A 17,221-nucleotide genomic window follows, 5' to 3' on the forward strand; every position below is an offset into this window, starting at 1 on the left:
TTATCATGGTTTTATGTGTTTCAGCTCAAATATTCATTTAGAATATCGTTTAACAAGCTCAAAAAAGTTATTATGTTAAAAGAGTTATATTTAAGTTTTAGGACTAAAATATATCAAAATTTATGTTAATTTAAAACATAGTTCAACAAGTTCAAAAATTAATGTCGTGTTAAAAATATTATATTATTTATTTTTTAAATTTAAGAATCAAAATATATTAAAATTTTAAATAAGAATGAATCTAATATGTTAAAAAGTTATTTTTAATAAAAGTATATCATCTATACAAATGATATATTTGGTCTCAATCAAAATAAAACAACGTTAATTCATTTTAAAATTATATATATATATATATATATAGAAAATACAGTAAAAATCACTTGATATTGACATTGATACTTGTACGTGTCACTTGACATTGATAATGTCACTTATTATGTCAAGAATCTTCCTTGAGTAACAACAAAAATATTACAATTTTTTTTTAAATTGTTAAAATTAAATTTTTTAATAAAAGTTATAAAAAAAACACATAAACACGTACTATTATGCCGTTAGTAATTTTTTTAAATACATAATTGAGACATTTTGTTGAAAAAAAAGTTAAATGAACACTAAATTAAAACTTCTCAACTAAATAAATAATTAAATCATTTGTTTATATCTTAAACTTTGATAAGTTTTTAAATTTAGGTTTAATATCCAATTTTATCTCCAGTTTGGTTGGCAAATCTCAATTTAGTCTCTCGTTACAAAAGTGTTTGAAATAGATTTTTACTTTTAAATTTTTGATTCAAATTAGTCATTTCCGTTAAATATAACCAAACGGAGTTAATAGGATGATGATGTGGCAGAATGCAATGATAACGTGTTATTCTTATATTATATGCATAGTGACGTGTTAGAAGTTAAACTGGATATTAAAGATTAAGTATTTGAAATTAGAGAAAAATCGATTCAGGGCATTTTCTTTTCTGCTAATCACATATGTCTCCCCCACCTCCACAAATTCCAAACTCATTCATCACTCAACATACAAATACTTCATCACCTCTTTTCACCCAAACCCCAAACTCATAGAGCACCTCCATAGCCACCAATCAAAGCTGCAGACTGCCCATAGTGTCGGGGAATAGAGCTCATAGCGTCGGAGAACTTCACTTCCTTCGCTGTCATAGAGGCGCTGGGGAGTGCCCTCACCAACAAGTACTCCGAGGGTATGCCCGGCAACCGCTACTACGGTGGCAACGAGTTCATCGATCAGATTGAGAACCTGTGTCGTTCCCGCGCCCTCGAGGCCTCCCATCTCGATCCCTCCTGGTGGGGCGTCAACGTCCAACCCTACTCTGGTTCTCCGGCCAACTTCGCCGCCTACACTGCTGTGCTCCAGCCCCACGACCGCATCATAGGTTTGGATCTCCCCTCCGACGGCCACCTCACCCACGGCTACTACACTTTCGGTGGGAAGAAGATCTGTCTAGGTTGAAAGTTGAAAGGGAAAGTTGAAAGACAAGGTTCAGAATTTTTCTAGGTTTGGATTTGGAAGGGGAAGCTGAAAGAGAAGGTTCCCAAATTGGGAAGTGAATCAAAGACAAAATTTGGCTGCCCATCTTCCCAAGACTAATTCAGTGAACGTCATGTAAGCGAGGGCGAACGGAGGCAGAGGCGAAAAGGTAATGGGTGGTGGCTGCAATGTGATGAAAGTGGGGTGAATGATGTCGTATTTGGAAGGGTGAGTAACAGACAATATAATTTTTCACAATTTAAAAATGACAATATCCAGCTCAACCTTTGACAACTTAATATGTCAACGCATACAATATAAAAATAATATAAAAATAACACGTTACCACTGCATTATGCCAGATAATCACTCTCTTAACTCCGTTTGGTTATATTTAACGGAAGGGACTAATTTGACTCAAAAATTTAAAAGTAAGAACCTATTTCAAACACTTTTGCAACGAGGGACTAAATTGAGATTTGCCAACAAAACTAGAGACAAAATTGGGTATTAAACCAATTTAAAAGTAAAAAAAAATATAGTCTTTCTAGCTCAATTCTTAGAGTGCCTTTTGAATTATTTATATCCTAACTCAAATGTTATTTTAGAACATTTTTTATCAAACTCAAACATATTAATGTCTTGTGTTAAGAAAACTATATTTATATGTTCTTTAAATTTAAAATCCAAAATAAAAAAAATCACATAATAAATGTAAAACAAGCCTTTAATTAAATTTGTAAATTTCGTTCTGAACAAAGATTTTATTTATTACCACAAATAAATAGATTTTGAACTCTTTTTCACAACAGTTCATTTAAAATTTATCGATAATTATTTTTTTGTAACATTTTAAATTTTATAATAATTTTTCGTTGTTTCAGACTGCAGTTCCCTTGTTTCCGCGTATATATATACTTAAAAATTAAGCATCGAAGGAGGGAGAAGGAGAAAAATCTTCGAATCTTGTTCCCATCTCTTAACTCCAACGCAATCGCTGTTTGGATCACAGTCCCTTCGATTCCTCCTGTGTATGCACATCATCTCTTCTCTAATTGTTCACGGATCAATGCGTGTTCCATTGTTTCTTGAAACAAATGAAGTCTAAATTTTCTTTCTTTTGGAAAAATAGAAAATGGGTATTCCAAATTCTTCTTTTTTTCTGAACTCAGTTTCAATTTCTGGGCAAGTCCCTGCTATTTTCTGCTCTTAGGGAAATTTAGCGGGAGCAAGATCTGCTGTTATTTATTTTTTCCATGCAATTCTTCAGTGAAGTTGTCTATTTTTTATTGAGCGTCTCAAAGGGTGTCTCATCCAGAAATCCAAGGATCTAAACTCTTAGTTCATTGAAAATTTCCTATTCTCAGTTGGCAGCATACTATGTGTGGTAGGAAAGCAAATTGTGATGATCTTATAAGTTTTAGAATCAGTAGTTGTAAGCAAAGTTTAAGCTTCTGATGTGTTATAAGTGAAATTAAGTTAAACTTTGGTTCTTCAGAACCATCATTTTTAGAGTGATTTGAATGTTTTTTTTCTTATATTTTTCAGTATTACTTTTAAAGAAATCCATTTTTTTCCTAGTTTACAAGTTATCAAAATATAGTAAAAATTCTATTCGTACAATATGATGTTAATTTGAATTTTTATTCACTTTCCTAGTTTGGAAACTTCGCTACAAGGATAGATTATGTATCCGTTGAACCAATGACTAATGTCACATTCCAATGACTAACTCTATTCGTACAATATGATGTTAATTTTGTTCACTTTCCTAGTTTAGAAATTTCGCTACAAGGATAGATTATGTAACTGTTGAAACAATGACTAATGTCACATTCTACCTGTAAAAAATCTACATTCTTCCCGTTGATGTTCTGAGTCTTTCTTTGTTAGCTTCGTATTCTTATATTTTTCTGCTTGGCGTAAGAAAGGTGATATTTGTATACGTGAATTTGAATTATATATTTGTGGATTTTATATCTGTTAAGCTGATGTTAGTGTATTTGTTTGGTCTTGTCACGTGCAGCAAAGCCCAAAAATGGAGGGGACTGTTTTCGCTCCTGCACTGAAAGAACTTGAGCATGTAAAGTCTGAGCATGGAGAAATTTTGAGCAAGCATTTCTTGGAAGTGTGCAAGCACATATTGCCAGTAATAGGTGTGTCTTGTTCATTACCTTGTTATTAGCTCTTAAAAGAAAGAAATAATAGATGCTAACATTTTGCGAGTGTTTCCTCCATATATATTTTGTCCTTTTTAATGGTTAGGGATAATCCAATTATCCTTTTTTTTAATCTGTGGTGTATTAAATGACACTATATCCGCTAAATTTAAATGAATTATCACCTCTTTGAGCCAGGTAAGATGCATAATGTGAGCTTTTCCATGGTGTACTTTTGTTGATCCTGTTCTGTTAGCATTCATCCAGAGATTTTTTTTTCTCATCAATACAAATGTGTAAAATGTTTTGATTGCTTTTAATTTTGTTTTCTTGGTCTCTTAGGTATCTATATTCTAGATCCATGACTATTAATGTGCAGAAGTGATTTTTATCTTACAGTCCTACTAACTCTACAACTGCGGCATATTAAACACCAATAGATTGTGAACCATTGCATCCTGGTTTAGTGCTTGTTTAAGCATAAACGGATACATGTGTCTTGGATAAAAGAGCTAACAATTTTCTTGTAACAGATAAGTTTGGAACTGCTTTGGCCCTTGTGAAATCTGACATAGGTGGCAACGTATCGGTATGTTTTTGTGAACTGTTCTATCCGACTCTAATGATATTGTATACTTTGTCAGATGATTTGCTGCAGCTTTGAATATATTATTCTTCACTTCTTCTTGTGGTAACATGGTATGGCTATATGTATCCTATAGTGTTTGATTGTGATTCATTTTGTTTTAATTTGTGGGTTTCTATCTAATTTACATAAAATGTTTTTCATTTGAACTTTTATCAATTATAAGTGTGTACATTATCTAAGCCTTGGGATCATATGATTTTTTCTAATTCTATACCTCTCTGATTTTCTCGGCAGAGATTGGAAACTATGTATTCCTCCAATCCATCCAGATTCAACTACCTCTACAGTTTGGTACAGGTGGAGGTTGAAACTAAAACTGCTAAATCATCATCTAGTTGCACCAATGGGCTTCTTTGGCTGACAAGGTAATAAACATCATGCAGTTGCATTTAACTTGTGTTTTCATGTTGGTATGACATTCCTAACTCTGTTTTTTTGGAGAACTTTATCTAAAATTTGTAATAGTGTTAATTTTTTATTTCAATCATACATTGGATCATGTAGGAAGTTTGACTAGCCAACAGGTTAAAGATTAGATAAAAAAATGCCTCTATACTTAGAAACAAATTTCTGGAAGAAATCTCAACTCTCAAGAGTCCCTTGAGGCATGCTTTCCAAAATTTGGATCTTAATGTGACTTGAAACTGGCCATAATTAATAGAGGTTGTATAGAAACATTAAACATCAAAGTGTGTATACAGAATACATGCATGTGTAGATACAAGTATGTTTAACATCACAAATTTGCCTTGATGCTTGTATGTAACTTATGTTGTGGATGAGCACAGACTGCTGTCTCTTTTTTCTGGTTGGAGATCCGACATGACTAGAAATAAGGTGAATTTACAATTTATAAGTGGTACAAACTTCACCTTACAAACTGGTTTTGAAAAGTTAAATTAAGCTTAAAGTCTACTTTTTAAAACTTCTAAATGATTATAACCATAACTCGTATCTATTCTGTTTGAAATAAATGGAAAACTAGTATTGTAGGCCACAGGTTTGGAGTCACGTGATTTTTATTAAGTAAAACTGAACATGTGGAATGGTGATTCAGCAGGACAAATAATAGAACAAACTTTGAGGTGAAAATTGGAGGTCATTTCATACCACAAGCTACATGGTTTAGTTACCTTAGTTTTTTCCCCACAAACTGGTAGAAAAACAAGGGGAGATGTAAATTATAAAATTTAAAGTGGGTGGATGAATTTAAAAAATGCTTTAGGTCTATTGTGACCAAAGGAGCTTATCAAGCTTACTGAAATTTTGTGAGCTAAGGTACTGAGTGAGGAAAAGAATAGAGAAAAGTGAAAAATACGTCTTGATACTGTGATGTTTTACAAACTTACAAGGTGATGATGTTGTCCATAAATCCTAAAGTTACTTATACTAATAGTAATCCTAACTAGATATTAAACAAATAATGATACTAGAAAACATGGAAACAAATAAAATAGATAAAATAACCCTAAGAATTAATCTCAAAGATAACATAAAATATTCTAAGATCCAATCTTCATATTCTTTAGAGTTGACAAAATGAGTCAACTAACTAGACTATTTTGAACCAAACTGGTAACAATTAGAGCTTGAGTTTATGTTAAGTCAAAAGTAAATGTGGACCCGTTTTACCCTGATCTAATAAAAAACTGCTGAAAGCTAAAAAGTTATTCATGTTTTCACTGGGTTTATGCTCCATTTTGGAGACATAAATTGAATTGCGTTTTTTGACCTGACTCATTATAGTCTGCATCCCATATTACGCTTGATATTTTTTCTTAAGATTGCTTGACCATGTGATAAATAGATCAATAGAAGCTCCGGTGAGAAGAGCTGATAACATGAAGACCAATAAAAGCCCAATAAATAGAGGTTGAGGACAATAAAAGGGTAATCGTAGGGATAACCATAAAAAGGATTTAGATCTAAATGTCTGTTGTGTAGGCTTGATTTTTTTTCACAGTACAAGGATGGTCATTTAGCTTTCTCCAACATATCAGGAGACAACTTGTGTTGTCATTGTATGAAACTATGATGAATCCTTTAAATTTGGTTCAATTAGATTTTATCTTTTATTTCTTAAGACTGTTATGAAGCTTCGGCTAGTTCTGCTTATCTTTCTCAAGTTGTTGAGATACTAATGTGATAATTATTTTTATTTGGTTGTCTGAGATCTTAGCTAATGAGTTGTAGTTGTCATTGCCATATTTATCCTTGCAGTATTATTTATGCTACATTTATTTCACTAACCGGTAAAATCTTTAGGGCAATGGATTTCTTGGTGGCTTTGTTCCGAAACTTAGTCGAGCATGAAGATTGGACAATGTACCAAGCTTGTACAGATTCCTATAACAAGACTCTGAAGAAGTGGCATGGCTGGCTTGCTAGCTCAAGCTTCTCTGTAATCTTATTTTTAATTCTTTGTTGATATAATGTTGTATGTTTTGATAGAACAAAAAATACAGCTTATTGAAATAGTCTTCCTAGAAAATGCTGTTGAGTTTACTATTTGCATAATTGTGTTGACAATTTTCTACCACCTCTGCACTTTATCACAACAGTGCTTCATATTCCATGTTGTATGAAATAGTATAAGTTTTAATATTATTACTTTATTTGTCTTAATTTCCAGTGTTGAGACATGTAGCATTAAGGTTTCTAATTCTGAGTAAATGAGACGAACGATGTCGTGATCATGTAAAACATTACACCAACAATAAATGAGCTTGCATCTTCTAGTTTCTTCGCACTTTACATTAGTCAATGTAATTTAGATTAAAGCATTTAAATACCATGCAATTTTACCTTATCTATGTGTCTGTCGTTGTTTTCTTGTCTTATGTTTTTTCTGTTGTTTTATTTTTTTCTTTTTCCACTGTTCGTTTTTCTTAGGAATTGACTGTACGTTGTATGAAACTGAATACGGTTTTGGGATGTGTACTAAATGTTTGACCTACAGGTTGTCATGAAGCTTGCTCCTAGTAGGAAGAAGTTCATGGAGGTGATAGGAGGCACCGGCGATATCAATGCTGACATTGGAAAATTTTGTACAACCTTTTCTCCTCTACTCGAAGAAAATCACAAGTTTCTGGTAAGAAATAAGATATATTAGATCATTTTTATGCATGTAGAATGACATTGCTTTTAGATTATCTTGATTCTGAAGAATTTATTTTGGATAAAATTAAGTTTGAAGTGAAATTATTTATATTTGGAAAGCTAGTATACAATTTTCAAACCAATGCAAAAAGCTATATTTTTAGAGAAGAAAATTTTGAGGGTTGGAGGTGGGAAGCAATCTTATTCCCAGTGGTAATCTATGTTAGCCATTTTAAACCTTTCACCCATGAACTCATCAAACTTATCTTTTTGAACAGGCTCGTTTTGGCTTGGATGACATGAAAGCATCATGAACCACAGATTCATGGTCAGAAATTCGATTACATGCTCTGATCAATTTTACTTGCACAATATACAAGCACTGACTTTCATCCTTCACTGCTAAGTACTCTATTAAGATCTTACACTGTATCTTTGTGACATCAAAGTTGGTCCCTATTAGTTAGTTTATTACAAAGGTTAAGGCTAAGGTTAATGGTTGTTTAGGAACTTGTTTTCTGAAATACAGTATAAAGGAAACAATGATATTCATAATACTATTTTATTCGTAACAAGAAGAATAGATTACAGATAATTTGTGGTTTTTGAGATTTGCACATATCTTTGAGTCACGATTCGATTGAATTATTACATTTATATCTTATTAACCAATCAAAAGCTCGTTAGACCCTGTGTCTTTTGTAAGGGTTTATAATGCAAAACATTAACCAAAATGAATAAAAATAAAAGTATTGTGTAATATAAAAAAAACAAAAAATACAAATATAATTTACTCATAAAATAATAATTAATACCATTATATAATGATGACATATTTTTTTATAAATGTATTTTTTTTATAATAATGATGATAAATAATAATTTATTTTTATATGATGATATATAATCAACACTTTCTTACAATAATTTTTTAACACTTTTTGTATTGATAAAGTTTATTAAATTGTTATTTTTATATGATGATATATAATCAGCACTTTCTTACAATAAATTTTTAACACTTTTTGTATTGATAAAGTTTATTAAATTGTTATTTTTTTCAAAATTATCTTGGTTAAAAAAATTTCTCTTTGTAGCCTTTATTGAATACAGTCACCAACTTTGTATAAAATGTTAATTTTCTTGATCACGTGTAGGCTTTAAAAAATTATACTTCAATTCTTATACTAATTGGTGTTTTCCAATATATATATATATATATATATATATATATATATATATATATATATATATATATATATATATATATATATATATATATATATATATATATAATTATTAAATTTACACATTTAAAGAATGACAATAATCATTCTTGATTTCTTTTCAACTTTATATTCAAATTAGAATTGGGAATGAATATTTTTACACTTTGAAAATGTAATATTTTATTTTATTTTATTGTTAATCATTACACATACATTTCTCGTAACTTGGAATTTTTTTTCTTTTTTTTTTTAATTCAAACTTTTAAATTTTAAACATGTGTATGAAATACTATTAAAACAAATTCTCCATTTATGAGTTAGAAAGCTGATGGTCCCCATTTTCTTATTTTTGTTTTGAAATGTTTACATCAAGACTTACACCATATTTTGTTGAATGATACATATACAATATTTTATTTACCTCCACTATTGATAACTATTTTGTATAACAAAATACTGTATTAATAATAAAAATAATAAATACAAATAAAATATCATAATAAAATAATAATTTATAAAATTGTAAGTTGAGAAGAAAATGAAAGTGTTAAAATATAATCGATCTAAAAATAAACAATTCATAAAAAGTTGAAAAGGATAAAACATTTGTCTTATTAATAGAATGAGTTGTGAACCTTTGATTTAGAAAGGATAGGAGTCCCAAAAATAGGTTTTTCACCTGAAAAATGCAGTGCTACATAGCTGGATTTTCACCTAAAAAGGCGTTGAGCTACTGGTTTTGATTTGAGGAAGAGGGTGGTTGATCAAAAACCAATGTTGTTTTTGTTTTCACTTTTGAGATTATGCCACCCTGAAGACTCCATCTTCATGGTTGGTTATTTCTCCCACACAACCACCAACACGAACCAACCATGCATATCTTTTTCTCTGCATGACACTTACCTTCAAACTTTACATGCATTCATGTCTCTATCTCAATGCTTCCTCACTTCTTCATGCTTCAGCTTTTCTGATTTCAACAATATTACCACCTTATCTAAACTCATATATATAATATGATTTTTGTAAACTTTTCTTCTCAAAGTAGACAGGTAAGTCTTCTTGATAATAACACCTTTTTCTTTTCTTACCATCAGAGAAAAAAACTTTCTCAACCATCAAGTAATATGGTCATCAAAATTATATCAGTGGTTAGAGGGAAGGTTTCTTATCATGTGATCAGTTGACTCACTTTTTTCTTTTCTTTTCTTTGCTTTTCAGAAGGGTTTTAGCTTATTATTCCATTGAATATTGAATACAATCAGCACCAATATTTTAAGTGAAAGATTTTTGGTGTAGAGATATCAACAAACTTTATTTACATTGATTAATGTCGACCAAGGTGAAAGGCTTCCTTAAAGGATTTAAATACATTTCCCAAATATTTGGTAAGTGTCCGTTCTCCATTCCCACACAGAAATTAAAATCAAAACTACATTTTTCTTAGTGAATTTTTATAAAACATTTCTCTTTAAGAATATATATACATAAAGAGAAGAACACACACATGCATTTCCAAAGCAGGGAAGGCAGAAAACTGATAGAACAGAAATGCTTTCTTTAGAGGGTTTATGCACATAAAAATGCTTTATTTTTCTCAAACTTGTTTAGTTTTGTTGCATCTTTTTGCTTGATGATAAGAAAGCAGAAAAATTATGCTCAGAATTTGAAAATATAAAACTACAAATTATGGTGATACCTATTTTGCAGACGAGAAAGAAGAACAGTTTCAAATTGGATTACCAACTGATGTAAAACATGTGGCACATATTGGATCAGATGATCCATCAGCAAATGCACCAAGCTGGGTACTATTCTCTTTCTCTACTTAACAGTTTTTGTTTAGGTGATAACTCTTCCTTAATTAAGAAACATTAGTCTGTGTGCAATTTAAAATCTTATGCAGATGACAGAATTCAAAGGAGGAACTAAAGAAACCTCATCAGTGATGAACCCTAATCCAGAAGGTTAGAACATATCTCTCTAATTAGTATTTTACATGTTTGTCGACACTTTCTTCTAATAATGAAAATTTTCATTCTCCACTCTTAATATTTGAAAATAAAAAACATAACTTTAATGAAAACAATGTGAGCATTTAAAATCTATAGTGCAGAAGATATATTTACACAGAACATGTGCAAGAAAGGGAGAGAAACAAAAACTAAATCCCTTTATAATGCTGTTTAGATAAAATTAATTTTGACCTAAAATCTTTTCTACAATTTATTCATTTGGTTTCTTACTCATTCAAATTCAGGTGAACGCGAGAAAAGTTCGAGAAATTCGAAGTCCCGCCACCACCTGATTCCCAAGTCCCGTCACCAATCCATGGAGACGGAGAACAACGCGCCTAGACCGAAGAGCACGCGCCGAAGCCATCGGTCCTCCGACCCCTCCTCAGAGACCACAAACCAAGACTCTTCCACCGGCGACTCCCGCCACCGGCGGCACCGGCGCGGGTCAAACCCAGGCGGTGAATCGCCATCCGCCCAGGATATGCCGCCGAGAAGCAGCCGGCGGAAATCGAAGAACTTAGAGGACGGTTCCGTTAAGAAATCGTCGGCAAGATCGTCGAAAGGAGACTCTCTGAGTGACATTTCGATTTCAGATTTTGGGTCTGGTTCTGAAAGTGGGCCTCTTGAGCCCATTAGGGTTTAAATTGGGCTGAGTGAAAGAGAGAGTAATATAATATGTGAAGAAAGAGTTTAGGGAGGGAGAGAGAGAGAGAGAAAAGAGAAGATTGATATGCTGTTTTGCAAATTGTAAATTATTATTTCAGGTTTTTATGCAATTCTTTTATTGAAGTGTGATTTCAACTTCAATTCCTTTTATTTTCATGATTTCCTCTTTTCTTTTTTAATTTATGACTGAAATTAATGTATTATGTTTCATTTAGTCACTGTCACAATTTAATGTGAATTAAAAGAAAAATTAAATTGTTAAAGTTGTAAAATAAATAATTTAATAAAAAAATTAGCATTGAAGCAAGAATATAATGTGTATATGTAACATAAGCATGAATGGGAACTAAATCTTGTATGCAAAACATGTTATTTTTCTACTCTAAATACCATGTATGAATGATATGGGATGCAATATATCAAATAGCCAAAAAAACGTATACGAAATCCGTTAACACAAATAAAACTTAGCAATAATCATAATACTTTAAGAGAACTCCATCAATTTAAATTGAAAATTTAATCTCAAGAATTCATGTTTATAATAGCTAATTCACTTGTATTTCAATAATCAATTTTATTAATAAAAGTATCTTATCATAGACCTCTTTAAAAACTTATATCACGCATAAAAAACAAATAGGGATTAATTGAATTTTAATAGGGACTAATTTAAAAATAGGGATTAATTGTATAAAATATATAAATTTAAGTTTGAATACTATTAAAATAAATGCAATTAATATTTTCGAAAAGGGAAGATAAATCATTTTTCTAAAAATTTGATTATTTTTAGTTTTGAAAAACAATTTTACAAATTAGTTTAATCAATTAACAAAGTGTATGTAGAATGTTTAGTTTTAGAACCTTTACCGTTATTAAGATATAAGAAGATGATGAAAGAAAGAACAAGAGACACCAAATTTTATACTGATGTAATTCTTTAAAAATGCACTAGTTTCTAGCAATCTAAGTTAAAATATCACTTTAACAAGAATTTACAATATCACAAATACACATTAATAATCTTAAATTCTACAATATAATAAACTTAAAATATCTTTCAAGAATTTTACACAACAAAAATATTACACACAATTGTCTTATCCTATCACTTATACAATGAAGAAAAAAAAAACTACAAAAGAATATGAAACGAGTAAGATATGCAAATTTTACATCTCAATCCTAAGTAAAGCAAGAGAACCTTAGAGTCAATTCAATCTTTTTGAATCTTGATAAAAACTTGAAAATTCACACTAATCTCTCTAATAACTCTTAAATATCTCTTTCTCTAAATTTTTTATTTCTAAAATCGTTCCCTCAAATGAGTAAGAAAGTTGAGTTTTACACAAAAATAGTTTTCTGACAAGATCAATCAATTATGTCTTTAAACTAATTGATTAATCTGATTCTAAAACTAAAGTTCACTATCTAGACTTAACATAATCTATTACATTATTAATGCGACAATTTTAACACTTTCAACACATGTATATTTAAAAATTGGTCTAGTTTGCATCATAACTATTTCTAATTGATCATGTTGTGATTAAATTGGGTTTAATGATAATCTAGTTTGACTCACAACAACGCATGTAGCCTCAACTTGTTTGGACATTATAAGAAACATAACCTTGTGAAGTTAAGTCCATTTGAATAATTTTCTAGAATCTCCTTTAATCTTCTTGTAACATCAATTTTTCATTATTAGGAATCACATCATATACTCCCATAAACAAATTTTCATGTTAAAGCTCCTTAAAACATTTTGTTTTTCATATTCATATGTTTGAAGATTTAGAAGAAATTCAACAAAAATGAAACCTAAGACAAACCTACATAAAAAGATGATACCACCTTTAATACAAAATTTTAAAACAATGTATTTATGATTTTTATTATTATATATTGTTAAACTTTTTCATTTATATTCAATATAGAACATATAGACTCGTATTTTTGACTCCTAACAATCTCTCATTTTAAGTGTTAGTATCTTCACATTGGTATATCCCCTCGAGCAGAAACATTTCAATCCATGATTATTCCTTTTTTTTTAATTTTTGTTAGAAATACTTTTTATACAAATATCATAGTGTACTCATTTAAGTTATTCACTAAGATAAACTTTTGATTCTAATATCGCTAAATGATATTTCAAGAGGAAATTCAATAAGAAGATTCAACAACAATAAGACCAAGTCAAATTCATACAAAAGACTAACCCCACATTCAACCAAAAATATAGAAACAATGGTTCAATGAGTCATATCATTTACTCATTGTTTAACTTTCTTATTTCTATAAAATGTAAGTTTATATTTAAATTTTCAATACATATATGCTTCTTTAAGAAACCTAAAATACTTTAAAAAATTCTTTTTTATTAATTTTATGATTTAACATGTTTGACTATTGTAACATCCCATTTTAATAGTATAAAACTACCAAAATGAAACGTTACATAAATGTTAAAAGAACAATTAGGTAAAACAAACATCCCTCAAAGAAGAGATCTACTTCTCTAGATCTATCCAACAACTCATCTGCTTCTCCCTCACCTCTACCTGGAACAACTGAAAAGGTGAATCCCTAAGCTCACACCATTAGGCGATCATCGCAAAAGAGAAACAACATACAAGGACAGACAATAGAAAAGCAATGGTAAGCTAGATTACAACAATTTATGATATATATTAACACGATGGTAACATTCACGCAATAATCCTAGTACATCAAACCAAACAACCACTTGTTATGCATGACGACCCTTTTCACTTGACCATTCCGATTAGTATGAATATGTAGCTAAGACAGTTCGTGTACTTGTTGTGGTGAAACAGTTGGCCTACCGCAAGCTACCACACAAGGTTAGTCCGTTGTCACTCACCTTAGGCCAAGGTAAAGCTCCTAGGCTAAGACCTCCTGCTATTCTCACGACATGCCTCACCCCTCTCTACTTGAGAATAGCTTCCCATATTCATACTTACAACACTTTAAACTACCACTGAGAAGTTCCTCATTGGAACTCTCTTCCATACCTTTGAAACCATTGCTATTAGTTCACATTCACATAGTACACCAATACTTGAGACTATTGATCATCCATTAAAGAAATAGAAACACAATTACAAGTCATTAGAAATCACCCTATAACACAATTTATTCATGGCATAATGATACTCATATTTAGGTAAAGAAAACAACTATGAAACCTTTACCAACAGCTCCAAAAGGGTCTAAAACGACCTAAAGAACGTCAAAAACTGATAACCAGAACATCAAATTTGAGATCCCGAAAACTGAAAAAAACTAAAATCTGCTTTGTTGCGCTCAATGCCCCAAAAAGGGGTGCCCGACTTGCCAGACCCCTGGAACAGAGGCGCTCAAGGGGCACCTAAGCGAATTCTTCTCGCAAAAACGCCCAAGGGCCCCTTGGATAGCGCCTAACACTACACCAGGTTCTAAAATTCACCTATTTGGACTTTGATGATCCTCTATACAAGTTTAAATTATTCCTAAACACTCTCAGGAACTGAGAAACATTTAAAAATAGACCCTTAACTTCAATTGACCACTCCAAATCCCAAATTGACCTATGAAAACCAAAATTCACTCCTATAAGCTATCCAAACTCAAATGTACACTTTTTAACCCCTATATCAAATTTCCAACTGCATAACCAGGTCCAAATACACTTGCTAGTACACCCCAACACCTTAGATTGCTCACAGTCCCTCTGTTTCAAGATCTCATCATTCAAAACCTCAAATTTGGGCCAAAAACCTCTAAGAACCCATCCTAAGATGAAACCAATTGTCTTATACCAGATTTTTCTCATTTAACAGCCTAGACAAGTCCTAATGGGTCTCATAACACACTCCCAACTGTCCCTTTTCCACTAAAACACTTCAAAACTTGAACAATGACCCTAATCTTTGCTCCATATCTGCTTTCAACCATCTAACTCTTCTAACAAGTCCCAATTAACCACATAACAGTGGTAGACCAGTTGCCATCACACCCCAATACCAAATTCTCAATTTCACTTACCAAAACCTCTCTTTTAAGCTTAAAACTCAAGTAACTTGACCAATATTTCACACAACCACTTGAATTCAATTTCAAACATTTCAATATCATCATCATACTCAATTATAATAGTATTAATCATCACAATCACACTACACCACTTATATTCAACATCACATTATCAAAATTACCAATCAAACATACATTTTATACACCCAATCATACTAATTTTCTGAAAATCAACTATAGCTCATAGAGACACCAAATTTATAATATAAACACAACTAAGACAAGTTCTAGCTTCCCTTACCTCTCAAAGAAACTGCCCAACTCTAAAAATGCTCCGCCGATTACTTGAACCGCAAAGAATACCTAGACGAACCTACGAAACACCAAATTGTAAACGGACATAATCCTTAGAACTCTAGATAAACCAATAATGAGTAAGAGAGACATGATTACACATGCAACAATATTAAATTCCTCTAAAACAAATTTGGAAACGGAAGGGGAAAAAGAGTCGAAACTTACTTACTCTATCGAAGAAATTGATCGGGTAGAAACGTAGACCTCGTTGTCGTGATCGATTAGGTACCTCCTGGTCATCAAAAATGACTCAGGAGTTAGAACTCTTAGAGAGAAGGTAGAGAACTCTAGAAAAGTGGTTTCTAGAGATATGATGCGTTTTAAAATAACGAAACTCATTTATAACAAAACTATTTATAATAAAATCGTTTAATATTAAAATAATCGAGTCTCACTTAAACTACCACCACTTCTAAAAATACCATCTTGTAGAGTTTTACAACTAATATTCTTTATATTCAAATTGTTATAAAGAAATTATTTCACTTCCTATAACATACTACTATAATTAATTTCAAACAAAATGTAATCAACATATTAAAAATAAAAATTAAACATCAATCCCACTAACTTTATACATTAATCATAATGTTTTCTTAAAAGCTAAATAAATAGATACTTTTTAAACATTTTCAATATCATACAAGATAGACGTGATTAAATCCAAAATCAATTAAAATGTTTATAATTGCATGACCAACAATCATAACAAAAAAAACAAATGATTTTTTGATACAAGTGACTATTTCAATCTTGGCCAAAACACTTTAACTTAATATATATATATATATATATATATATATATATATATATATATATATATATTCTTTTAATATAGTTTATTCTATATTTAAAGCAATATTAAATAGATTATAACCTGAATTAATTAATTAATAGATACAATTCATTATTACTTATGATATAATAAGCTAAAGTCAAGTATTTCTCTATACATTTAAAAAAAATATATAAGAAGATTAATTTTCGAAAATAGAAAAAAAAACTAAATAAATACGAGAGTATATAGAAAATAATAATAAATAAAATGAAAGATAAATGTATTTGATTAAAGAAAAATAGAAAATGGACAATATACAACGACGTACGGAAATAAGTGATGAATAATTATTTAGATTTCTCCATTTTTATAATTATTTTCACCCAATTTCTTCTACTCTGAAGGTGCCAACTTATATTATCCATGTTTTTTTTTTTTTTAATTTTTCACCTGCCAAATGCAACATAAATATAGTAAAAAGAGAACAAATTTGCTCATTTGATTTTATTTTATAGCTACTCATTTGATTCCCTTATTTAAAGAAACTTTTCCTTTTTAGTTTTGATTCTTAAATATAATTTCTGTAATCCTTAAGTATTTATTTTTTATAAGGACAAAAAGGATAGAAAATTATATGCCTACAAACTAAAAAAAATTTAATCATATTTCTAGGAATTCAAGCATCATTTCACAGAGGGGAAACTAGGATTTTGGG

General features: G+C 30.5%; 2 protein-coding genes across 3 annotated transcripts; both read left to right on the forward strand.

Annotated features, from left to right (window-relative positions):
• Window positions 1-2,406: 2,406 nt before the first annotated feature.
• LOC124837942 (glycolipid transfer protein 1-like) lies at window positions 2,407-8,018 on the forward strand. 2 transcript variants are annotated; one of them, XM_047313435.2, is made up of 7 exons: window positions 2,407-2,538; window positions 3,534-3,663; window positions 4,200-4,255; window positions 4,550-4,680; window positions 6,581-6,716; window positions 7,275-7,406; window positions 7,693-8,018. In XM_047313435.2, the coding sequence occupies exons 2-7, from the start codon at window positions 3,546-3,548 to the stop codon at window positions 7,726-7,728; spliced, it is 609 nt and encodes a 202-aa protein (XP_047169391.1). In that variant the 5' UTR covers window positions 2,407-2,538; window positions 3,534-3,545; the 3' UTR covers window positions 7,729-8,018. The 2 variants fall into 2 exon arrangements, with proteins under 2 accessions (XP_047169391.1, XP_047169390.1); XM_047313434.2 differs by having other exon boundaries at window positions 2,511-2,646.
• Window positions 8,019-8,746: 728 nt separating this feature from the next.
• Window positions 8,747-11,466, forward strand: LOC124837935 (uncharacterized). Its single transcript, XM_047313426.2, has 4 exons — window positions 8,747-10,031; window positions 10,354-10,451; window positions 10,550-10,610; window positions 10,904-11,466. Exons 1-4 carry the CDS (start codon window positions 9,974-9,976, stop codon window positions 11,302-11,304), a joined length of 618 nt encoding a protein of 205 aa, XP_047169382.2. The 5' UTR covers window positions 8,747-9,973; the 3' UTR covers window positions 11,305-11,466.
• The last annotated feature ends 5,755 nt before the right edge of the window (window positions 11,467-17,221 follow it).

This window comes from Vigna umbellata, chromosome 8, assembly GCF_029865625.1.
Source record: "Vigna umbellata cultivar VRB3 chromosome 8, Vumbellata_1.0, whole genome shotgun sequence".
In the NCBI taxonomy this organism is placed as follows: Eukaryota; Viridiplantae; Streptophyta; class Magnoliopsida; order Fabales; family Fabaceae; genus Vigna; species Vigna umbellata.